Source organism: Exophiala oligosperma, assembly GCF_000835515.1.
Source record: "Exophiala oligosperma strain CBS 72588 unplaced genomic scaffold supercont1.4, whole genome shotgun sequence".
In the NCBI taxonomy this organism is placed as follows: domain Eukaryota; kingdom Fungi; phylum Ascomycota; class Eurotiomycetes; order Chaetothyriales; family Herpotrichiellaceae; genus Exophiala; species Exophiala oligosperma.
The window spans coordinates 2,780,577-2,803,747 of record NW_015622821.1 but is presented as its reverse complement, the minus strand read 5'-3'; the positions used below and the strand labels follow the sequence as shown (position 1 = coordinate 2,803,747).

Sequence of the window (23,171 nt, the reverse complement as noted above, 5' to 3'; positions counted from 1 at the left end):
GGTCGGAGGTTGATCCGGAGGTATCGATGTCCACGCTGTAATTGAACAAATCCTCAGGAGCAAAGGGATGAGACTGCCGTAGCAGGCCCGGCAGCTACATCCAAGAGGAAGACAGAGCAGTTTTTGATAACCGAGCATTATTGCGCATCGGGGGCGGCAGTCTTCATCTACTGAACCTGACAGAACCTACTGTAGGTCTCGACGACTGCGATCGGTACAAGCCTCCGTACCCACCAAGAACAAGCGTCGACAAGTCCTGGAATTCCCAGCTTCCCCTCTCCAAACTCCCTCCAAACAAGCATCATCGACACCAAGGTCATCCCTTATGGGTCTTGAGGGGGCCTCCATCAACCGACAAGTCCCTCTTTCACTGTGACCCTGTTATCTACCTACTGTGTCAGACCACTAGGGTCCCAAAGGTCAATAGTTGCAGGCAGCACATGGCACAGCTACCTGTCCTACGGAGTAACACTCAGGAAAATCAACCCCCTCTCTCTCTACCTGGTGTTGCTTTGGTTCCTGAAGATGGAGATCTCAAACCCTCCACGAACACCTGGGGTACAAGTTGATGGAGGGGTGGCAATGATCAGAAAGATAACAACTCCATGTCAGTGGCGAATGGCTTACCTAGAGTGTGAGACACTTCCTCGTATCTGTGCCCTTGACAGGCACATTGTGTTTGACAAAGAGTAATGATCCTCTTATATGCCTGTCATCATCCTTGTCTCTATCTTTTGACTTTCCACTGCTGCAGCGTCAAGACTTGTTTCGAACCACTTTTTGTAGTATTAATGTTGGCAAAGTCGGAGGGCCATTGAAGACAAGCGAAGCAAAATACCGGATGCTCATTACCGTACACAATACGCCCGCGCTACACCAGGGAAGTATCCAGGTAGGTACCTTTCCTACTCCGTGTCTTTGCTGGATACGGACAGTAATTACGTGCTGCACATTGTACTCGTACCTGCCGAGTACCCAGGTATATTCTTGTTTGTTCTTTCATCAGCCATGTGTTGGACATTCTTGCGTCAACCATCACTATCGTCGGCACTTCAGTCTAGTATCAAAGCATTTCCACAAGCAGTCATCCCACACTTTATCAGCAGTTCCAATTTCAAGCGCTCGAAAAGTTCAGCTCACTGGCGTCAGTGTGTTCGCGTTTGAATGCACAGATGAGGCCGGTTTCTTCGATCGGCAAAATAGCCATTCTGAAGAGTCAATTGTCCGCAGGTTGAACTTCAGCGTATGCTAAAGACAACAACATCTCCTCCCAACGGAGTTTTTGAAGTGCTTCACAGGTCTGCGCCGAACACTGCGCCGAAAATTGAGATGGCGAATCACCATTAGTCTCCCTTGGAATCTAAGCGAAGTCCAAAGAAATGTTTTGACTGCTGCTTCGACAAAAACACACCTAACGCACAGAAGGCACATGCCAGCACAAGAGAAGACTCATATCCTTCCAACATGACAGAATACCACAAGAGAATTACGCAATGGTGACTCGAGCGGTGAGGCTTAGTCCTGCTCTGACAAGTCCATCAGACAAATTCGCACGGCACATGCTTCGTTGAGCGTCAAGAGTCTCCATCAGGCGACGTCTTCCTGCATCGGCGTCGACGACGAAGTCCGCCTCATATGTGTGCCAAATGGGGTCGGAAGTATATCGCTCGTAACTCCTAGTCTCGCAATTACCGGAAAGCTGTAGTGTGAGTGGACAGAAATGGCCATCCTCAGGTCGTAAACAGTCATAATGCTGGACAAAGCATCCGAACGACGCTTTGGGCTCCAAGAAGGCAGATGCCAGCGGCTCGGGGCGCTGCACCTAAGGAGTGCCCGGACCATGCGTACTTGCCTCATTTCTAAATACGCGAAGCCATAGAAGAGCCTTGTTGATGTGAAATCTGTCTAGAAGAAAACATGCAACTGGTCGAAATTGGGCAAGATGCTGCCCAAGCCTTGCCAAGGCTCATGCGTACAGCGATGAGTTGGCAGCCTCTCACTCGTCCTCTTCGACGCAATAGTGAGGCCCAAGTTTCTTTAGGGCTTTTTGAATCTTCACACTCGACAAAAAAATCACTCGTAAGGTAATGTTGGCAACCGTCTCCATACTGAAGATACCGTAAGTTTGACATGGACTGAAGCGCCCTGAGAGAGTGTCCATGGCGACTAGAAAGCAAGGCTACCTAGAGACATGGAAGATGGGCAACCCAGACGCCCAGAAAACCCCAAAATAATCCGTACAACGCGAATCATGTGGACATCCCTCAGCGTAGCAAATGACACGTTTCTTGTGTAGCTGGCTTGTTGTGCACACAGACCGACGCTGGACTCGGCTGGTGCTCATGCACCCTACCGACGCTGGAGAGATGCGACTCGCTGTTTTCTTGTGGCCTTCAAACAGATCGCATATGCCTTTCGATGATTTTGCGGTCAACTACATGAGACTGCCGATAGATTGCCATGAAGGGTTGGTGCCGAGCTGGGGGCCAGGATGTCCGCCACTGGCCGCCGTATGCTGTCACCAAGCTGGAAACCAGCTGGACATGTTCGACAGATGGGCTGAAAGTGAGCGAAGACAGGTCACATACCAAGCAAGAGAAAGTTTTTGAAACCACCACCGTTCATTCAAGAAGCCGCAGATTCAGCTTTGTGGTCTTTCCAGCTGCACAAGTGGCAACAGTTGGTCGATCAGGAATCTGACAAGGCTTCATCTTGCAGGACCCGAGATTGATTGGATCTGACCGCCGAGGGTTCAGCTGGTGCCTTTTACCAGTCAAGGGAGTTAAGCTTCACCGGAGGCCATGGTTGGACATGCGCGAAGCTGCTCTAGTCGTTTGTTTACGATACATCCACCAGTTCCCCATCGGACTGGTAGCGAAGGTGGCAAACAAAAGAAGCCATCTCGCATCGGTCGTTGACTAGATTTCCGTGCTCAACATCTGGATACAGACCAAGGCACGGGGAACCTGATATCCGCGAAACACTTGTATTAATTTTTGATGAGCTCCACCCAGAACAACATGTTAGTCCCACCGTAGTCGTAGATTTCCCATCTTTTTGGTCCATCCGCTATTACCGTAACGTCAATCTTGTTTTGCTGGTGGCTGAAAAGACGTGTGTCTCGAAAACATCGGATAGCGGAACAACGCGTTCTAGGACGAGCGAGTACCTCGTAACAACGAGTGGCTGTGTTGAGAGATCTGCCCTAAATCGGCCAGCAGCTAATGATCTCGCAGGACAATGGGATGGAATGGAACGGAGAGGGATCTATCGCTGCGTATAGCAGTTATAGGAATGGTGCCCAGCTGGGCCATGTGGAAAGACATGCGTAAGCTGACGCGCAGGTGCAACCGCAGCGCTAGCGGTGCCGGGGGCAAGCCTGGAGGATGATAGTTTAGTGGTCACAGGCCCTGGACGTTCTAGAAAAAGGCTCTGTCGGCATGTCACTGTAGGCATCTCAGGTAGACGATTGCACCTATACTGTAGTTTGTACTGGTTGACCCTCATTCACACAATTTCAGTCAAGGTCGCGAAATAGGTCTTTGTAAGCCGGACATCGTGGAACGGGCCATGCGCGGATGGACGATGGAATACGTAGTATGAGTATCCGTGACGCTCTCTACAGGCTACAGCAGACGGATGTTGTCACTCGTAAGGACTCATTCCGTTGGTCGCCACTTTGGTTGTCGTCGTCGCTAGGTATCGCTGCTTCCATCATCTTCGCTTGATGTTTATTCAGCGGCAAATCCTGCGATCTTCAATCCGGGACAAATATCTCAAACCATCCAGGCGACATTCAGTACGAATCATATTCATGTGAAAGCCCTCAGCCACATTGCAGCCTATTCTACAGATCAGAGTCTTCTCCTACGAAGAGTACAAATACCTCGCCGTGCCCATTATCTGGTATCTCTCGTATTTACCGTTCGTTACCTTACCTGATTTACCGAAACGACCTCCACCCCAATCTTTTCGGTCTCCTTCACCCCTCCCTCGCTCGCCAGGGGCTGGTCTAAGCGTCAAAAGAGGATCAAGTCCAGGCCCACACACATCAAAGAAAAAGTCGGGTACATCCCTGCTCCTCACAGCGTGGGCGTTGAAAAGGACCCAAGCCATCCGCTGTGAGGCATCCACTTCCACCACCACCATCAGCAGGACGTTCCTTGACCGACCTCGTCCTTTTTAATTGCCCTCTTGCCCCTGATCTCCCAACCTGAGAGATCTAACCCAAAAACCATTCTCAACTTCAACAGAGAGGCCACTCTCATGGTTCATGGGCTCGTCGATTGGTCTATTTCGCCAGCAGGTTCCAGCTGGTCCCAGGCCTTTCTCCCACCTCCCAGTCACCACTACGAGTAGCCAGCATTAGTCACAAGCCTCCCAGCCGCCATCAAACGCGCGGTCGTCCAGGGCTAACAGAGGGCAATCCTGCTTCGATCAGTCTCCGTCGCGCCGTCCATCGACTCACGCCGGCAGCCTTGTCCCGCGACCCCTAGCAAGAAATCCACTCTTGGCTGGTCCTCCCCTCCGGAAAGACATATCTCACGAACTTTTTTCCCAGCCCTCTGGATTCTTCCTCTTTTCCCCTCTTCACTGCACAGTTTTGCACGTCATCGCGCACCCGCGGAGACGACCATTGAATTTATCAACACCACCCAGTAAAATTGAGTCGCAAGGCTCAATTCCAGCACCACGCCCAACCACCGGCACAGGCCCTTCACGCTATGATATTCAGCCAGTCCAACATCTTCCGAACCTACCTTACTTCTCGAGGCCTCGCCGAACCATACCAGACAGACATAGATCCTGATCGGGGGGAAGACTGTTGCGGACAGGGGCAGGAGTGAGGAGTGACGCCCACCAGAAGATTTTTTTACGGTAGTCAAGATGAGTTACCACTACGGCGTGCCGCCGCCGCATTACACCAAATATCATGGAACGTCCTCGCCTTATCATAACACGGAATATGTACACTACGCGCCACAATACGACACGACGCCGAAAAGACATGCTCGAAAGGCGAGCTACAACCCTTCGCCAAGGGTCGGGGGATGGTTCTCGCCCGCCGGCTCACCACCTCCACCCTATGAACACGGCGTCCAGTACGCATCACCGCGGGATGATATCTATGTGAGTGAGGTAAAGGACAAAGTCCGCAAGCCCGAGGGCTACTACAATACATTTCCTACCTCAAGATATCATACCCGCTCCACTTCGCGCAAGCAGAATCAGCCCGTCTACATCTACGACGATGAAGCTGAAGACGCAGGAATGCAGCCTACATACATCTATCGAGAACCACCAAGACCGAAAACAAAGCATGCAAGGAAGCCAAGCACTGATACATACTTTTACTATGCGCAGGAACAGATTGTAGATGAGCAGCCGAAACGGTCGAGGACGCGACGAGCTTCGACCGCCAGCAAGCCCTCGCCTCGATCCAAGATCAGGTCGCAACCCAAAACAACTCCACAGGCAACCGAGGAGGACGCCATCCGTGCTGGTATTCCCGCTGGATATTCCATCAAGCACTGGGACCCGACCGAGCTGCCCATTATTCTCCTGGGCAGTGTGTTCGATGCGAATTCTTTGGGCAAGTGGATCTACGACTGGACCGTCTTCCACCATGGCGCCTCAACGCCAATGGCCGATATGGCTGGAGAGCTGTGGCTGCTTCTCATTAAACTTGCAGGCAAGATGAAGCGAGCGGAAGAATGCGTGGATCGCATCCGCAATCTCGACAAGCGCGAAACGGTCGAAGACTTCATCGTCAGTGGCCACCGGATGTGGGACAAGTTCAAAGGCCTTCTCAAGGACTGTGAACACTTCATGCTCAAGGCTGCCAAGCGTGACGGCACAAAGACCATGGGCAAGAAAGCTGGCACCGAGTTCGTCGATTCCATCTTCGGACGCGATCGCTACCTCGAGTCGACGGAGAATATCATGAACCAAGTTCGACTTTGGAACATGCGATTCGACGTCAACTGCGAGGATACGCTGCGTCGTCCTTCCGCTGCCTAGATTTCGTCTAGGTCCAGGCCGACATCTCGTCGTGCCTGACTTCCACCGGTCAGGTGGCAATTTTCTTGACATATCTCGATGATGTGGCGAAATGGTTGGAGGTATACGTATACGACTTCGCCACACGCCACACTACACCAACACAATCACAGATCGACATCAACATAAACATCCCGGTTCGCTTTGCGTACCATTGGCGCATGCAATAAGCCGGCAGGCTGCAATTGTATCAACACATCAACAAGCTTGTTTTTCCTGTCTTCCGAGCATGGATTCATGGTTCGTGAGTCATAGGAGAGGAGCTAGGGTCACAGGCTCTCTCTTGCTGTTCACGTCGTTCGTTTTATTTTCGCTTTTCGTTTTGAGGGTACAAAAAAAGGGGAGCATGGCAAGGCAACATATTGGTAATACAAAAAACAACATTTCCAGTTTCGGAGGACATTGAGCAACAGGGAGCTGAAAACAAAAAGTTTCTCATGAAGCCATGAAAGGACGAAACATCATGACAGATGAAAGGAGGAATGACTCTTGTACTTGTACGGAATCATGGCGACGGTCGTCTGCGTCTTGTTTTGTTGTTGTGTTTTGCTTTCTGGTGGGATAAGGTCTTTTCGGCGTTCATTTTGATCATTGGACTTTGTCATTTCTTTTTTTTCGCACGATACCCCCCTTTTTTCGAGTTTGGGACAGCTTATTGGGGTGTTTCTCCTTGAATCTTGTCGGCTGTGTACCACCTTTTGGAAATTTGGGAGTTCCTATGCATGTTTTTTTGGTTTTGGCTTTTAACTGCGTAAAGAGGCAGAATTTGTCCGCGAGGACTTTTTAGGTGTTTGGGAAATTTGAAAGTTGAAGTTTCGATCTTTTTTGGAGCAAGCTATCTATCTATTTCTCTTATATGGATGTCCCAGACTTCCCTTGATACAGAGTCATTGTTCCAATCGGGATTGATCAATATCGAGATAGTTGGTGATTCGGAGGAGTTTTGTTTTTGGAGTTTGTAATAAACATATAATTTTCGTTGTTTTCCTTGTCCCTACGAGGATCCTCTCCGCTTCTTCCTTTTTTCATTCATTATCTGTTGTTCGACTATACGGTACTATGATTTTCGATCTTCCTGGTTTTCCGTCATAGATTTCCTCCGTCATATTCTGTTTCCCCGTGCGATGCCATTCGAGGTTGTAGGGTTTCGTGTATCGCAATTATTACTCCGTATGATGCATTGTGCAATTACAGCCGTAACCAACTCCGTACATTGCCGGGTATGGGTTCGTCGCTGAAACCTCGTTCGGGCGTTTTCGATTCAGTCTCCGGCCAATTTTTGTTCTACTTCCACCGCGAGTTCCAGTGTGAGTTACATTGTTTCTAGTTCTCTGGGGACTAGGCTGGTTTGTATTTTGAACGGGTTCCCGTCGATGGCCGATTGGGTGTTTTGTGCCTACCTTTAAGCGCCCGACCGAAAGGAAGAGAACCAGTGCCTTGGCTTGATGACATGAAGCGGTGCTTTTCTTTCCATCACGTTGCGGGAAGTACGGGAGCATATTGCGGTACACACTGTGTGCGTTTTATGCGTCATGGCGTAATCGCATGCGATTGTCTACACGAGGATAATGAATAAGTTCAGACCATCTACCATGCCCGTCCCTAAACCTGCATGATTGAACCAAACGACGACGAAATGGTCTGGCGATGAGAATCCTTTCTCTTCTACTCCCCCAAGATCGCCGTTCTGTCCGACTTGTCTGGCTGGCTGGTTTTTCAACGGTAATCAACCGTTGCTTCCCTTCCCTCCACACGGACTTTGCACCCAGGGAATTCCGTCTCGGTCATTGAGATACCGATCGAAGATAAATCCAAGTTATTTCTAGACTCGTAGGTCATCACGCGCGGAAAACGGAATGCAGCCACGGCAAAAGGGCGTGCCGCTGAAATGGTCGAGGGCCAGTGAGTAAGCCTGCGAGTGAGCCAGTACGAACCAAATGAGTGTGTGATGTGATGTGTGTGTCGTTTAGTTGGTTTATTAGTTTGTATTCGAGGGTTGGAAGCGAGGGAGGGGGGGGGTTTGCGGCTTTGACATCGAATGGCTTCGAGAAGAAGTGATGGAAAAGAGAATTGACAAGGGTATATTAGTTGCGTAGTTACGTAGTTCACAGGTAACTCCGTCCCAGAATGCTGCCACTGATTCTTGTTGTGGCTGGCTGGCTGGCTGGCTTAGTCGTGCGCGCGTGCGTGTGTGTGCATGCATGCATGTGGTCATGCAACCATCATGCGAACGGTAAGTCCGGGGGCGAGTTGTCCTTTACTGCAAGGGTCTCGAGAGAGTGGGGGGATGTAGAATGAGTTCTAACTGTACGAGTAGAGAGCAAGGTCACAATGAGATCGAAAGAGGGGTGTGTGGTGAGCCGAAGAGTCTGCGGTTTCTCGCATCCCGGGGGCGGGATCTAGATCAATACGAGTACGGCGAGTTATACAAAGTTGACCGGGAGGGCGGCGAGATGGGGTGGGTGTATTGATGATTGGACGGACCTTCGGCGCGTATTCGTAGAAGGAAAAGAAGAGCAAGCCGCAGTAGGCCTGATGGAGGACCGGGGATAGTCAAGATTACTACGACAAGAGGATCGACGCTGGTGGTGAACTTGCTTAACTACCTACTTACCTACCTGGGTACGGGTTATATACCAATAAATATTATTCAACTTCTGTAGCACGGTCAATATCTTGCAGCTCAGGCCCACCATATCAGGTCAGTATGCGGTTACATGTTCAGATCGAGGCACACCCTTCTTGTACCATCTCAGCCAGCCGGCCTATTCCTCGAGTGGCATTCCATATAGAGCAATAGAACGCGACATCAACATTCCGTATCTCAGGCTTCCAATCCAAACACGGTTCTCTTTAAGCGCCGTGATCAGCTCGACACGGGGAAAATAACTCCCCTCCTTTATCTTTCTTGGGAGTTGTTGCACAAAAGGTTGTTCACCCTAAATGACCTATTCCAAGCCCGGCATGCATTCTTGGTGATGGTGGGTGTGACAAGTCAGCGCTGGGATATATATGTGTGTTCACATGCTTCATGGTGGAATGATGGATCTTTGCTCAGAATGCATCGACGGACAAAGTGAACAATACCAACCACCCATTCCGAAAAGGCTGCGAGCGAGGCGCGTCCATTTTCTGGAATGATTCGTGCTCTTCGCGCCGACGATCACGAGGTGTGTGTGTATGTGTGTGTGTGTGTGTGTGTGTGTGTGTGTGTGTGTGTGTGTGTGTGTGTGTGTGTGTGTGTGTGTGTGTGTGTGTGTGTGTGGCAAGCAACCTCACATCCTGGTCAAGAAGCACTTTGTTGCCTGGAGAGTTGTATCCGTACTCGTATTCTCGCTTCTCTCGCTTGTTGTGTGAGTAATAATTGTGTTTCGCGTTTCTGGATGGCAAACTTTCAGTATCCTGCCCGCCTTCGGATGGGTGACTGTTGTGATGACATGACTGGTTCCTGTTTCTACCCAATGATGGTTCTATCATGTTGTCGACTATTCTCAATGGCTCGACGCCACACATGAACTATTTCTACCAGGCTTTCGCGGGGAAGTGCATGGCCTGTCGTTCTGGTCGCATTTCTGAAACGACCGGTTAGAAACCCCCTTGGAGTCCGCATGGTTGTTATTAGTACAGTACGTACAGTACGTGACAACTGTACACCAATACTTGACCAGGCATACAGGGTCAAGATACCTCTGGCCTTGGTCTCTCGATCCCCTGTCGCGCTTCTGCCTGCGACCTTGCTGCAACCAGTGCTTGATTCGACGTTTTGCATACTCCCTAGAGGTGGCCTTTTGACATAACACGTCCAGTAGTTGCAACTGGTGAACTTCTTTGCATAACCAGTCAGATCAAAACTCATGTCAGGTTTCACATGAACGGCAACTCCGAACCCGAACCCGGTCCAGCAGACTGCCACTCTTGCACGAGTCAAGGGTGCGGTGTCAAACACCTCGTTCGTCCGTTCGTTTCGTTGGTTTGCATCTGGCCCTGCATCTGACCGTTTGTTCGGGAGGTCATGCAGGGTATACTACGGTAAGGCAAGGCTGGCAGCTGCTGCAGGACTCAGGGGGAGGCCGTTCGAATAGCTAGTAATGACCTACGATCTCTACAGGTACCGTAAGTGGTTGGCTGGATCGATTCGGCTTGGATGCAGGTACGGGACGAAGGCCCCTTGGGTGACCCTTCGCTGCTCTTCTTGCCCCCTTAGAAGGCGTCCTACACCGCCGTTTGCATGTCATGTCAAACGCATCATGATCCGGTAAGGTATTGTATTGGGAACGTTTGAGACGATACGGAGTAACTTCACCGTCAGTACCCTGGAAGAATAACAACACAGCATATTTGAAATTCTTGTCTTGCTAACAATGCCCTCGAAGCTGCAGTTCACGTAGGCAGGAAACACATGTCAGTCTGGCTTGGTGACAATACTGATGATAGTTTCAATATCATCAAATCCAGGGAACTTTTAACTGACACTGACTGTTCAGATGGCTACGTAGAGATAGCAATGCGAATTTCGTGATGAGTCCTCTTCAAAGGGTTCGGACTTCAAGCTACAATTTTGTATAGAGTACACCTCAATATAAGTACTCTTCTAGATATCTGGTAGGTAATGTACGTTAGGTAAAAAGACGCCTCCCGAGGTTTTCTTTAGGCTTGGCTTAGGCGAGGGGGCAGAACCCCGACCACATTGTTGGACCCCGATTGCGTCTGCGGGGAATGAAGCTTTGCTGATGACCGAGTGCCATATCGATTACTTATCTGACGAGGACATGCCCGTTCGATTTGTAACCCACGAGCACATCATTGTGGGGTTGAATTATCAATGAAGAGGCAATACGAGCATCTTTTACAAGTTAATTAATATCCGTTGCCGCTCAGCATCTCACAAAGAATCCTCTCTTCCCCCTTCTCTGTGGCCAGAACAAGGCGACATTCGCGGTGTAATCAGCGGTTCAACAGTCCAACAGAAACCAGGTAGCGAGGTTCAGAAAGTCACATCATTCTTTACGATGTCGTCACAAAAGGCATGGGCTGTGGTTGCAGGCGTTGGACCTGGCACGTAAGTTTGTCTCCAGGTACACCAAGTCAACTCTGGGCTCATTCATCACTAGAGGTGCGAGTGTCGCTCGTCGATTCGCCCAGACTTACTCCGTCGCCCTCCTTGCGCGAAACCCAGCCAACTATGAGCCCCTGGTCAAAGAGATCGAAGCCGCAGGCGGGAAAGCGATTGGCATCAGTACCGATTGTTCCGACAGCAAGAGTGTCAAAAGTGCATTTGAGCAGTTGAAGAAAGAGACCGGAGGAGCGTCACTGGCTGCGGCAATCTACAACGTCGGAGGGAGATTCGTTCGAAAGCCCTTCCTAGACTTGTCGGAGGAAGAATTTGAGGCGGGGTGGGAAGCCAACGGGTACGTCGAATTCCTTCCATGGTTTGCTCAACAATAGTGAGTGGACTGACTGTCAGTGTTATAGACGGGGGGCCTTTCTGTTTTCGCAGGCTGTTTTGCCCCTACTGCTCAACACGGTAAACAGTTCACCAGAATATCCACCGACCCTCATATTTACTTCGGCAACGGCTGCGATGAAGGGATCCGCCAATTGTTCGTCCTTTGCCACGGGTAAATTCGCCATGAGAGCATTGGCACAGTCACTGGCGAGGGAATTCGGACCAAAGGGCATTCATGTCTCTCACGCCATTATCGATGGAGTCATTGATATCGAGAGGACCAAGGACTACAAATTTGACCATCCTGATGCAAAGATCAAGCCCGAGGCGGTGAGTTTTCAACCTGCAGACGTGCAGCCCTGCCTGGCCCTGAGAATAGGGTGCTGACAGTGATCATGTACCACAGATTGCCGACTCGTATTGGTATCTCCATACCCAACCGAGGACTTGCTTCACGAATGAGCTCGACATCCGGCCGTATGTCGAGAAGTGGTAGCCACCTACAGTACGCTCAGGCCAGCATTATTTGTACTCCATATACTTTTTCCTGAAAGGAATGACATTTTGCGATGGCAGCAGAACCACCTCGGTCCATTCAAATTTCCTTTTTTCGTTCGTGCAGCCGACTTGCATAAATATCATGCGATCGCGTTCCAATTTTGCCACCGGAAGTCTCTTAGCTTCGGCTATTCGAACGGTTTCTGACAAAGTTGCCCCGTGGGTTCTATTATTTACGCTGACCAAGCAATTGGATGCAGACTTTTTCCAGATACCCTTGGTATAGGTGCCGCCGGCTGTTACGGAAGACGACCGTACGAACTACTTTTGGTGGCGTCCTGCGTGTCGGCATGAGATCCTCCGGCAGAGGCTGAAAGTCACTGCATTCCGCGTGCAAAAAGCAGATAAGCAATGAGGTCTTCCCCACAAGCGACAATCCTACAGGGGGAGGCGCCGGGGTATGGAGCTTGTCTCCGCCACCAGCACAACTTTGTGCGGATGATGATGTATTATCAATCTCCTGGACTACGGAGTTGCGACCAATAAAGCTCCATCCCCGAAGCCTCCTCGCACGTTCTCAGCTCCTGATTGCATCTGGGACTGCCGGCTCTGATGATGCCCATGTCCAATAGTCCCAGCTGCCTTCCTCATTGCGCCAGAGGACCATCTCCCAAGACGAGGGTTCTGCCACCCAAAGCTTCTTCAACTTGGCTTCAATTCGCTAATCAATGCGTGGCACACAGCCAAAAGCTTGTCATCACGTTCCGCTTCCGCACTGAGGTTCCCTTTGCCTCATGATGACGACGCGCAGTTGCTTCCATTTTCTCTGTTCTATGCACGAATGCGAGGACGGTCCACCGTCTTTATGCTCCTTGCTCTCGCCTTCGGCTACTGCGAGGACGGTGCATTTTCTCGCCAAAGCACAGTCTCCCCACCAGTCTGATGCTCGATATGGTTATGATCGGCTCCGAAGACCTTTTCATCTCCAGTCCTATTCATGCACGTACGGCATAACCGGGTCTCACCATCGACCCACGGTGGCTTTGCGAGGGACCATGACCGAGGCAAGTCATGAAATATTTTCCAAATTGAGGGTGACCCATGGGGATACATCAACCCTCAATTGCCCCAGCTTCGTGCCCGTGATTACTCTTCAACTCGCTTTCAAGCCCCAGACTCTGTTTGCCAACTCCGAGTTTCTTCCTTCTCGATTGTTTACTGATACTCGTGCCCACGTTCCTCGACGGGGTGATCGACATTAAGCGAGCAAGTCATGTCCCAACCTAACGGCGGCCACGACATGGCCAGAATGCATACCAATGACATCGAGGTTGGTGTCTCGGACGCCCTTCAGCGTCACATTACGAGGCACGTGGTACCCCCCAAGCCGGTGTCGCAGCGCAAACTCAACTTTGAGCACAAGCGACCTCGCATCCTGCGTGAGATGATGGCCGAAGCCACTGGTGTATTCTTCTACGTCTTCCCCGGGATCGCCTCGGTGGCGTCCTTCACGCTGGCCACGACCAATCCGGTGGCTGGGCAGATCGGTGTGAGCATCTTTGGATCTCTCTTCCAGATCGGCTGGGCATTTGCCATCGGCATCGCTTTCGCCATCATTGTAAGTTTGGACAATGCTTCCCCAACTTGTTTCGTCGTTTCAATGTCATGGACGGGCCCGCTAACGTGAGAGTGACCTTTGTAGACATGTGCTCCAATTTCCGGTGGCCACTTCAACCCGGCCATCACCATTTGCTTCGCGATCTGGCAAGGGTTTCCCTGGAAGAAAGTGCCGCATTACATCTTTGCACAGATCTTTGGCTCCTTCATGGCCGGCTTGCTGTTGGTGGGTTGCTACTGGCCTCAGATCTCGGCCGCCAAGGAAATCGACCTCCGTGAGCACGGCACCTCGGTGTACAACGGCGGCGTGGCCAGCATCCTCTGCCCGTTCCCCAACCCGGACCAGACCAACCAGGGTTACTTGTTCATGCAAGAGTGGTTCGTCGACAGCTACATCGGCATCGTCATCTGGACGTGCCTGGACCCGGCCAACCCGTTCGTCAGCGCCGTGTCGGTCCCCTTTACGATCGGCATCGCGTACGCGACCATGGTCTGGGGTTTCGCGGGCAACACCATCTCCACGAACCTGGCCAGGGACCTGGGCACGCGGATGGTCGCCGCCATCTTCTTCGGCAAGGAGGCCTTCACCTTTGACAACGGCTACCCCTGGATCAGCATCCTCGTCAACGTCCCCGCCACCATCTTCGCCACGGGCTACTACGAGTTCCTCATGCGGGACAGCCTGCAGAAGATACACAGTGGGCACGCCGAGCACGCCGAGGGCGAGGAGGGCCTGAAGCGGCACGTGAGCCGCATCACGGGCGTGAATCTTGCCGCCGACCATATCGACGAGGACCCCTGGCAGACGAATCAAGGTGCCATGAATGCCGCCGGCGAGAATGGCGTTCGAAGCAAGCAGTTCTGAGCGAGACTTTTTTTTGGGCTGAGTACCTTGAGGCTCACGATGAACCCGTCAGGGGCGCTTGGGGAGAAAAGGAAGTCTGGCAGATGACAGTTTTGAACGGACGGCATAGGGCTGCTACCTTACACCTACCACCTACCTTCCCACCTTGGATAGTCTTTGTATGGTACGTAGTATTCGTGTGTGTCGACAGCAATGTCAGGTACTTTGTGTGTTTTGGATAGGTATCTAGCCTGGAAACGGGAGATAACTGTATGATGTTTCTCTTCATGGATACTTTGTCTGCGGCATACTCCTTTTTTTTTGGTCTATCTCCCTGCGCCATACTTGATCGCTTTTCTCGGTCTCGGTGTTGTTAAATTTTCCCCGGGGGAGAAATCAATCAAAGTGTACGGAGTCGCGTCATCGTACTTTATTAATTCGGACGTCAAAGCACGCACCATCACGAGTAGAAGTAGTCGTCGTGTAATGAGTGAGCGTACTTGAGTCCAAATAAGACCACCAACAGCGTACTCGCTACTAGGTAGGTAGGTAGATAGTTTTGGTAGGTCGTTCAGACAAGTGCATATACGAGGTGTCCCGAACGGTGTTGAAAAAGGGTTGTCACCGGTTGGAGGCGAAATTGAATCGACTTTCTGAGCGGCGGGTAACGGGTCATGGGCCATGGGCAAGACTCACGCGAGAGACAAATACTGTGTACATGTCAACAAGGGGAGCAACAAAACTACCAACGAACAAAACAGACATGGACCAAGGGGGGTTAAGGGAGGGGGGAGGGAAGTTTTCTTCTGTATCTCGCCATCAAAATCCTGCAACTCATAAGGAAAACTGTAGGTTATCCCTCGTAGACAGTCTGCCGGAAAGAAAAAAACCACACACATGTACGCCCCGGGAGGGGCATAATAGGTTGTGCGTGGAAAAAATTCAATCTGCGCCAGCCGTATACCTTGATCAAACCACGGAGGATCGGCAGGCAAGGAGATAATACTGGCAAGAGAAAAAAAAGAGGGAGGGCTAGAGGAGGAGGGAGTCCGTAGATGAAAATGGCCCACCAAACCAAAAACCCAAAGCACACTCGACGACAACGAACAACAAACAAGGGGGGAAATGTTGCTGTACTTTCCTCGAAACAGAAAGTGAGGTTCGACCGTTCTTGTTCACACAAAGACAACGACAGCAGGAGGATCATCATCATCATCAGCCTCGGATTTTGAATTTTTGTTTTTTCCATTCATGCTTGACAAAATTGTGAGAGGCCACGCCGGGGTGTAATTGTTATGTAGAGACGACGGACGTGGCTCTTGGAAAATGTTTGTCAAAAGTTATTATGCCCGTGATCCTTGTTTGTTTTCTCTCCCACTCCGACTCCGCCTTTCAGTTCTCTTTCCCTTGAAGGAGAAACAGAGAGCGGGTGGCCCGTCGTGGTACAGAAAAAAAAATAATCTTCTTCAATCATGTTGGCATGTTTTTTTTTCTTCTACTCTGGATCGTCATCACCTCCAGCCCGCAAAATAACCCATCAACCAGGAAAAGGGGAAAATCAAGATGACTTTGACTTGACGGCTTCGCGGCCCTTGGAGATTCTCTCCAGGATCTTTTCTCGGTCCTTGTCGAGCTTGAGCTTGGTGACGACGACTTTGCTGGGGTGGATGCCGATGGGCACGGATTGACCGTTGGACTTTTCGCGGGACACTCGCTCGACGTGGATGAGGTACTTCAATCGGTACACGGACGTGACCTTGCCTTCACGGCCCTTGTTGGTGCCTCGCACAACGGTGACTTCGTCGTCTTTTCGGATGGGGATGCTGCGGACCTGTTTTTTGTTTTAAGGAAAGGTTATTAGCCAGACTTTTTCTTTCTCGCTTTCGACGTTTCGTCCAGAAGTTCTCCCCGTTCGGGGGAGCGAGAGTGAGGAGTGAAAGGATTCTTTTCGGAAAGACCAACATTGTGCTTTTCTCTCAGTTCCTTGCTCAAAGGAGCACTCATGATCACTCGTCGAGCGTGGGAGGGAGCATCGTAGTGAAGCTTGCGAGACTTGCGCCTCGAGGAAGCCAGACCTGGTGATTCCGTTAGATACATTACAAGCCTGACATAGTCTCGTAGATGCTGCATACCGTGGTTGATCTTTGTCATTTTGGCGGTTTGACGATGTGGAAGTGAGTGTCGACGACAAGGTGTAAATCGGTGGTTGTATGGATACGCTTTGCCCGCAAGTTTTCGATGTGCGACTGCCAAGAGTTGGTCGTCACGTGATATTTGACGGGCTTGGCTGCGCAATTGCTAAGATCCGAGGCTAGCTCCGAACAAGGCTGTCTGTCTGTCGCTCCACATTTAACTCGTTACCCACCTGCGCGTCAGTACGAGATTCGTTTCCGCCGTTCATCCTCAAGTGACTGGCCTCGCAGTCAGGTCAACCTGTGCCTTTACAAGCGGCATGTGGTCCGCGGGATGCGAAAAAGGCGCCTTTCGCGGTAGAGCGAGCCCAAAGGCTTCCCTCAATGTTCCCGCGCGATAATCCTCGAGGACAAAATACATCGACCGGTTTGCGCCGCAGTGACGGTAAAATAAGAAGGAAAGAGTAGGACGGAGCGAAGCCAATGCGATGAGACTGGCTTGCGCCTACCATCCTCGCTTTGAAGCTCGCTTGCTAAAATATGTCATACCCTTCAATCCCCCCTTACGGCAATTACTACGACCCCACGACCCAGACCCAGAGCCAAAACAAGAGTCAGAGCCAGGGCATGCAGAGTACATACATCCGTGGGAGACAGACGAGCGAGCGCTATGGTAGTCAAGCCTCCTATTCTAACGATGTCCGACAGTCTCACTATGGCCCAACGGCGTATGACTGGTCGGAGCAGAATCAGCAGAGCTTCCCGAACAGTCCGAGCCAACCACACACCCTCGACGAATCCTCTCGAAGAAGTGTGAATGCGCAAAGGTCTACTCATGTGCATAGGAGGCAGTCATTGGTACATGAAGCGCAATCGTCACTGGGAGGCACTATGCAGGGAAGCTATCGGACCCATTCCTCAAACCAGTCAACGCAGGGTCTGAACGGCCTGGCCTATGCATCGGGCTTGAGTGACTCGGGATCGCAGCGGCGGGGTGACCGAACGCAACAATCAAGTCTCCCTCCGGACTCATCATATTCTGGCGCAACCGGAACGGATCGTGCGCTGTCTACGGCCACCCAAAACAACGTGCGCCAGCACAACTCGTCGAATCGACCGTCCGATTACAGGTACCAGGATAACTCGGCATCAATTCCTGGTCAGTCGCCACCTATGCCTGCTGCAGCTGCGGCTCTCGCAGGTGCAGTCAGCCGCAAATACCCACAAGCATCGGCTTCACCGGTCTCAGAGGCTTCCAGCGCAGTAAGAAATGGTGTGGTACAGAACCCAGTCTCACCATTCTATCAGTCAAATCTGCCTCAATCTCAAAGGCGATCTTCTTCTCACGTCCAGCAGTCTCCTCAGTTGAGCAATTCGATAAGTGAGCGAGACCAGCGACAGGGAACGTCACAGGATCAGGGCTACCAACATGCCAGCACTACGAGTCAAGGAGCAGGGCCCTCTGCCAGCCAAATTCAACAACAACAAAGACCACAAGGAAACAGTATCTCAAAGCTTGTGACACAGTCCACCGAGGAATACTCTCAACCACAATACTCTACTACGATAGAACCGCAAAACGTTATGCCTAACTACATCGACCCGGCACAAGTCTTCAATCCATATGCCAGAGAACATGAGAGAAGACGAAGAGCGGCTGAAGAAGCAGCAAAGAGGAAGGTTGAAGAGGAAGCCACTGCTGAGCGGAAGAAGGAAGAGGAAGCTGCAGCCGCCGAAAACCCACGACTCAACGATGAAGCTGCAAAGCAGAAGCAGGCGGCCTCTGTACAGGCGAAGGCTACAAGTTCGAACAAGAAGCCAAAACGAAATGACCGTCCGATAACCAATCAGAAAATCTCTGGGGAGGGTACCGACGAAAGTGGACCGACTACCCAATCTTCAGAACCAGACATGGCAGCCGAGCTGAAAGCAATGATGGAGAAGATGAAAGATTTCCGGACTAAAGATCCAGTGTTGTTCCAAAAGCTATGGGATGATATGCGAAAGCCCGCGGCCTCTGTACAGTCTCCGTCTTCGTCTCCTCGACTGGCTCAAGCTGCAATACCTACCCCTCGGTCAAAAACCTCCATTCCACACTTCACAGATGAGCAGACCCCTGCCAAAAACCAGCAGAGAACGCCTGTACCGACACCAGCGCATTCAAATGGTTATAAGGTTGTGGTCGAAAACAATCTGGAAGCCTTACCTGATCTAGGACGGTTTCCTGCCGAACGCCGGATCCGGGCGTCCTACAACGTGAAAAAAGGTCCCAATGCAGCTCGCGGCGCGCGTGATGCCTCGAAACCGACGTCTGTACCACATACGACTCCTCAAGCAAAGCCCCATGCGGGTTCGCAACTTAGTGGAGATCATGTCAATCCAATTGCTCACGCTCATCCTTCTACAAACGCTCCGCCCGCCCCTGCGCCAGTATCAGCAGCCCCGTCACAGGCAATATCTGTGGAGTCTCCTGTTTTCACTCAGGGCCTTCCACCACGAACGGCTGACGGGGGCACAATTTGGCCAGAGGAAAAGAGAAATGCGCTGGCTGAAGCCGCTGTCAAAGCCTTGAAATCAGTACCGGCTAACGAGGAAGTTGGGATTACAGTAGCGGACATTCATGCAATCCTCGAGAAAAATCCTAGCTATATTGACTTGTGCGAAATACTAGAAGGAAAAGGGTTCAAGTTTCACCGAGGCCAATTTGCACGTCAGCTCTTGAGCAAAGTGCCGCGTTTGAATGATGCCTCCCAGAAAGCTCCACCATCGCCATCTCAAGCCCTACATCCTTTCCCAGGACAGCAAATTGAACCAAAGATGACACCACCGATGCCGAACATTGCTCCCGCTGCGCCCTCACTGCAACCTGTGCCGCCCCAGATCCCTAACCCAATTACACGACCTATTCCACCACCGACCAGCTTTCAACCAGTGAATCAAAGAAACAGCCATCCCATGAATGCAGTTGCACCTCCAGGGACCGTGAGGCCCCTTGCTCCTCAATTCTATCAAGGGCCGCGCCCGGCCGAGTACCGTCCGACACCTCCAATGGGAGCACCGGTGAGAGCCGCAAGGTCAGGGTCGTCTACCATGATGAACATGACCCGACGGGAATTTCCGCAAGGCACCAAGGAAGCAATGGCACGGAAGCGTGACTTTTCCGAAATTGTGGATTTGACGGCATTGAGCGATCACGAGGATTATGTCCTATCGCGGAAACAAGCAAGAGTCGCCAGTGCATCTCCGGAGCATGATCCTTTTGAGGAGTACCAGAAGAGTCATATGGGTTCGATAGCACCGCCAACTACGACATTACAGCCTCAGGGACCTTCCGCAAATTGGTCCATAGCCACAGAAACCGCTCCCGTCAAATTCAACCCGAATGAGACACCACAACAAGGACCAGGTCGCAACCGTCCCCTGCCTGCCACAGTTCCAGGACCAGCCCCTGCCTCAACTACCAAAAAGTCGTACAAAGCCTTGGCCAAACAGATCAACAAGAATGAAGCGCTGCAGAAGACTTATTATAATCCAAAGACAGTAGCAAGGGACATTCTTATCGCGGCGGGTAGACATCCAACAGAGAGGCCGCTGAATGCGCATATGGCTGGGTTGCTTGGCAAGCTTATTGACATCGACTCTGACCTCAGTACATTCGATTGGGATGCTATTGATCCTGGAGGGCCTGATGTACCGCAGGTGGCACTGATTGAGATTCCCATGGAGCCTCCGCGATATCAACTTGGACAATATGTGAAGAGGCATGAGAAGACACCTGAACCACGCTTGTCCAAATTGGGTAAGCGTGACACGCCTGCGCCTGTGGAGGAAACATTCCCGCAACACTTCACGCCAAACGACCATTCACTTTCACATGGACGACTTCACCCGGAGTCAAACTCACCTTCCCTCGCGCATCCATCTCATGGGCAGCGTGGGTCGGATAAGGACACACTGAAACGTCGCCGACGAAATTCTAGTGTCATATCCGGGGTCCGACGCCGCTCTGTTCGCTCTTCGTCGATTCGTACCGAAGACAACACAAAACCAGTTCCCAACATGGCAACCATCTCTACCTTTCCAAGCGGCAAGAAGCGTGGACGTCCCTTTGGTTCCAAGAATGTCAACTCCGGTGTCGCAGCATTGAAGAGCGCGGCAACTCCGCCCACTCAGATTTCTGTCAGTGTACCGTCTCAAACTTCCAATCCCAAATTCCGATGCCGATGGAAACGATGCGGAGCCCACCTACACAATTTCGAGACTCTGCGGCATCACGTCAGTAAAGTCCATTGCCCTTCAGCAGCTGAACTCCTAGAAAATGGATACGTGTGCTGGTGGAGAAGATGTCAATTCTTGGTAGAGGATGCGTCTGGACTGGTCACGGCATCAAAGTCCTTTGGTAACGAAAAGGCATGGATCAAACATATTGAGGAGGACCACCTATACGATGTTGCGATGAAACATGGGGATGGTCCTTCTACCAAACACATTGGTAAGCAAAAGTCATCAAGTTTCGACGTGTCTCCATTCTTGTACAAACCCAAGTCCATACAGAAGGCTAGAACTTTTTCTTACTTAGACCCTCAGACTATCGCCCAGGATAGAGCTCGCTATCTCTCGGATGAACAGGGCCGTAGCACGACACCTGTATCATCGATGAAATCCCAAGACGATCTTGAACTGGACACCTTCACTCTCATCAAAGCGGATTCCGACGATCATGAAATGACTGCGCAGCGCAGTTTCATGAGGACACATCGCCAAACTGCCAAGAACAGCCCCAAGGCACTTGCAGAAGAGACGTTGAGAGCCATGAGTGCCAGAAAAGCCAGTATCGGACCAGGATTGGAAAGAGCCGGGGCCATCTTGGTTACTGAGGAGAGGAGGAAGACATTGATTCAAAATCAAGGCCTCGCTCAGGTTGTGGATCTTGATCATTGAAATGGTGTGATAGGTGAAGTAGCACGAGAGGATGCTGCAATGTGGGCTCAAAGCACAAACGCGACGGATTTTTCGACGACACTCCATTGACAGGTGCACAAGATGGCGGTCCAACTCAGACAGGACAAAGGCAACGGAGACAGCCAAGCGAGGCGAGAGGAAAGGTCATGCCGAAACGGATCAAGATAACGGCAGGCTTGGATGCAACAATGCGCGATAGCCCTTACGAGTAATGGGACCCAAGTGGAACGAACACACCAACGAACATCAGTTCGTGGTTAATCAAATTTAGAAATGCAATAAAAAAGGTCAAAAACTTGTCCTCTGTAAAAGGATGAAACTGTTCCCACGACTTGGCTTTTGGTACAAAGATATCATCTACCTACTCGTAGTACGGTCAAGCATCTCGAAGTGCTTGATGATTGTGATTTATTAGCGTCTCAATCCTCCCTCCGTCCATTTGAGAGGATTCTGTCTCGGGACCGTTGGGTTCGTCTGCTTCGTCTTGGCCCCTCCCTCTCCTTCTCTCTCTCTTTCATTTGGTCTATACAGGAGAAAAATGCCGAACTAGCGCCTTGTGACTATATCACCATTGGCAAGGCAAGTATTGCATTGTGGTTTTGTGGTTTGTGTTTTTTTTGGGGGGTGGGGAGGGGTTTTTCTCTGGCTCTTGTTTTTCCTTCCACCCTTGTCAGAAGAAATCCAATTCTCCCTGTTGGGATGCCATTCCCCTCGTCGGTTATTATCACTCTCACCTTTTGGCGACGGCGGCGGCGGCGGCGGTAGTGTTGAAGGTGGAAGGGGGGGGTGTGATTGGTCATGGGTATTGACGAGACGTTGAAACTTGGTACTTTGTACTTGGTAAAAGGTGAAAAAGGTCGAAGGAATTGATCGTCGCAAGACACGGGTAGATTATGAATGTGTTTCCGTGGGTTTGCAGTTCATCGGGTCGGTCGGTGGTATCCATGGCTCACGTTCAGGTGGTCTGATTTTTGCCTTTTTGCTTTTCCTGACCAGTTTCGTTTCGTTTTTTGTTTTTTACAAGTCTCCGGCTCCTCCCACGGCGGTGACCACGGGATGGTTGACGGCAGGTTTGACCGCACCCACCCCGGCCTTTTCACTCGTCAACTTGGTCTCGAGACCCTTGTCGTCTTGGGCGTTGACCTCGAGAAAGTGGTAGAGGACGATCATGAGCATGGCCGCCGCGCCCAGGAAGATGGCGAGGGAGTAGAGCTGGGAATCCGTAATCATTTTTTGTTTCTTGTCTCTTGTTTCTCGTTTCTCGTTTCTCGTTTCCCGTGTTTGCCTTGTCGATGAAGGGTGAATGCACCCTGGTTTCGTTGGATCCTTGAGCGAGCTGATTTGGGCGAAGCGACTGGTCGACGACGGATGTTCGAACGATCCCCTCGGAATGCACGGTTGCAGATGGTGCAGGGAGCCCGACGACACCTTGCAAGCAAAATGTGTAAACCAACTCCCAGATGACCAAGTCAGTCACTCCTCTCGAGAACTGTGGCGAGTTGGCAAGAAATTGTAGCTACCGGGAGTACAGTTATGAGGGTACGTACGGGGTGTATGTAGGAGGAGAGACAGACGCGCAGCTACATACTCCGTACAGATTACGAAGTACGAC

The 23,171-nt window shown here is 51.1% G+C and overlaps 6 protein-coding genes across 7 annotated transcripts; 4 read left to right on the top strand and 2 right to left on the bottom strand.

Annotated features, from left to right (window-relative positions):
• Positions 1–3,807: 3,807 nt before the first annotated feature.
• Positions 3,808–7,051, top strand: PV06_05083 (uncharacterized protein). Its single transcript, XM_016406052.1, has one exon. The coding sequence runs from the start codon at positions 4,888–4,890 to the stop codon at positions 6,019–6,021; it is 1,134 nt and encodes a 377-aa protein (XP_016264258.1). The 5' UTR covers positions 3,808–4,887; the 3' UTR covers positions 6,022–7,051.
• Positions 7,052–10,831: 3,780 nt separating this feature from the next.
• On the top strand, positions 10,832–12,095 carry PV06_05082 (uncharacterized protein). Its single transcript, XM_016406051.1, has 4 exons — positions 10,832–11,119; positions 11,172–11,468; positions 11,533–11,836; positions 11,913–12,095. The coding sequence occupies exons 1-4, from the start codon at positions 11,070–11,072 to the stop codon at positions 12,000–12,002; spliced, it is 741 nt and encodes a 246-aa protein (XP_016264257.1). The 5' UTR covers positions 10,832–11,069; the 3' UTR covers positions 12,003–12,095.
• A 1,182-nt stretch (positions 12,096–13,277) lies between these two features.
• Positions 13,278–14,486, top strand: PV06_05081 (uncharacterized protein; the record flags this gene model as incomplete). Its single annotated transcript, XM_016406050.1, has 2 exons — positions 13,278–13,622; positions 13,707–14,486. 2 exons carry the CDS (start codon positions 13,278–13,280, stop codon positions 14,484–14,486), a joined length of 1,125 nt encoding a protein of 374 aa, XP_016264256.1.
• A 1,170-nt stretch (positions 14,487–15,656) lies between these two features.
• On the bottom strand, positions 15,657–16,658 carry PV06_05080 (ribosomal protein L24). Its single transcript, XM_016406049.1, has 3 exons — positions 16,598–16,658; positions 16,428–16,540; positions 15,657–16,296 (listed from the first exon to the last, which is right to left on the bottom strand). The coding sequence occupies exons 1-3, from the start codon at positions 16,614–16,616 to the stop codon at positions 16,024–16,026; spliced, it is 405 nt and encodes a 134-aa protein (XP_016264255.1). The 5' UTR covers positions 16,617–16,658; the 3' UTR covers positions 15,657–16,023.
• Positions 16,659–16,843: 185 nt separating this feature from the next.
• On the top strand, positions 16,844–21,870 carry PV06_05079. Of its 2 annotated transcripts, XM_016406048.1 has the most exons (2): positions 16,844–21,089; positions 21,185–21,870. In XM_016406048.1, exons 1-2 carry the CDS (start codon positions 17,138–17,140, stop codon positions 21,199–21,201), a joined length of 3,969 nt encoding a protein of 1,322 aa, XP_016264254.1. In that variant the 5' UTR covers positions 16,844–17,137; the 3' UTR covers positions 21,202–21,870. The 2 variants fall into 2 exon arrangements, with proteins under 2 accessions (XP_016264254.1, XP_016264253.1); XM_016406047.1 differs by having other exon boundaries at positions 16,844–21,870.
• Positions 21,871–22,450: 580 nt separating this feature from the next.
• PV06_05078 (uncharacterized protein) lies at positions 22,451–22,789 on the bottom strand (the record flags this gene model as incomplete). The annotated part of the gene is made up of 2 exons (XM_016406046.1): positions 22,451–22,523; positions 22,581–22,789. The coding sequence occupies 2 exons, from the start codon at positions 22,787–22,789 to the stop codon at positions 22,451–22,453; spliced, it is 282 nt and encodes a 93-aa protein (XP_016264252.1).
• Positions 22,790–23,171: the final 382 nt, after the last annotated feature.

Coding starts and splice junctions, on each gene's coding strand:
- PV06_05083 (XM_016406052.1), top strand. CDS start 4,888: ATGAGTTACCACTACGGCGTGCCGCCGCCGCATTACACCAAATATCAT.
- PV06_05082 (XM_016406051.1), top strand. CDS start 11,070: ATGTCGTCACAAAAGGCATGGGCTGTGGTTGCAGGCGTTGGACCTGGC. Junction 11,469..11,532: donor GCGGGGTGGGAAGCCAACGG/GTACGTCGAATT, acceptor TCAGTGTTATAG/ACGGGGGGCCTTTCTGTTTT. Junction 11,837..11,912: donor CAAAGATCAAGCCCGAGGCG/GTGAGTTTTCAA, acceptor CATGTACCACAG/ATTGCCGACTCGTATTGGTA.
- PV06_05080 (XM_016406049.1), bottom strand. Junction 16,297..16,427: donor AACTGAGAGAAAAGCACAAT/GTTGGTCTTTCC, acceptor AACAAAAAACAG/GTCCGCAGCATCCCCATCCG.
- PV06_05079 (XM_016406047.1), top strand. CDS start 17,138: ATGTCATACCCTTCAATCCCCCCTTACGGCAATTACTACGACCCCACG.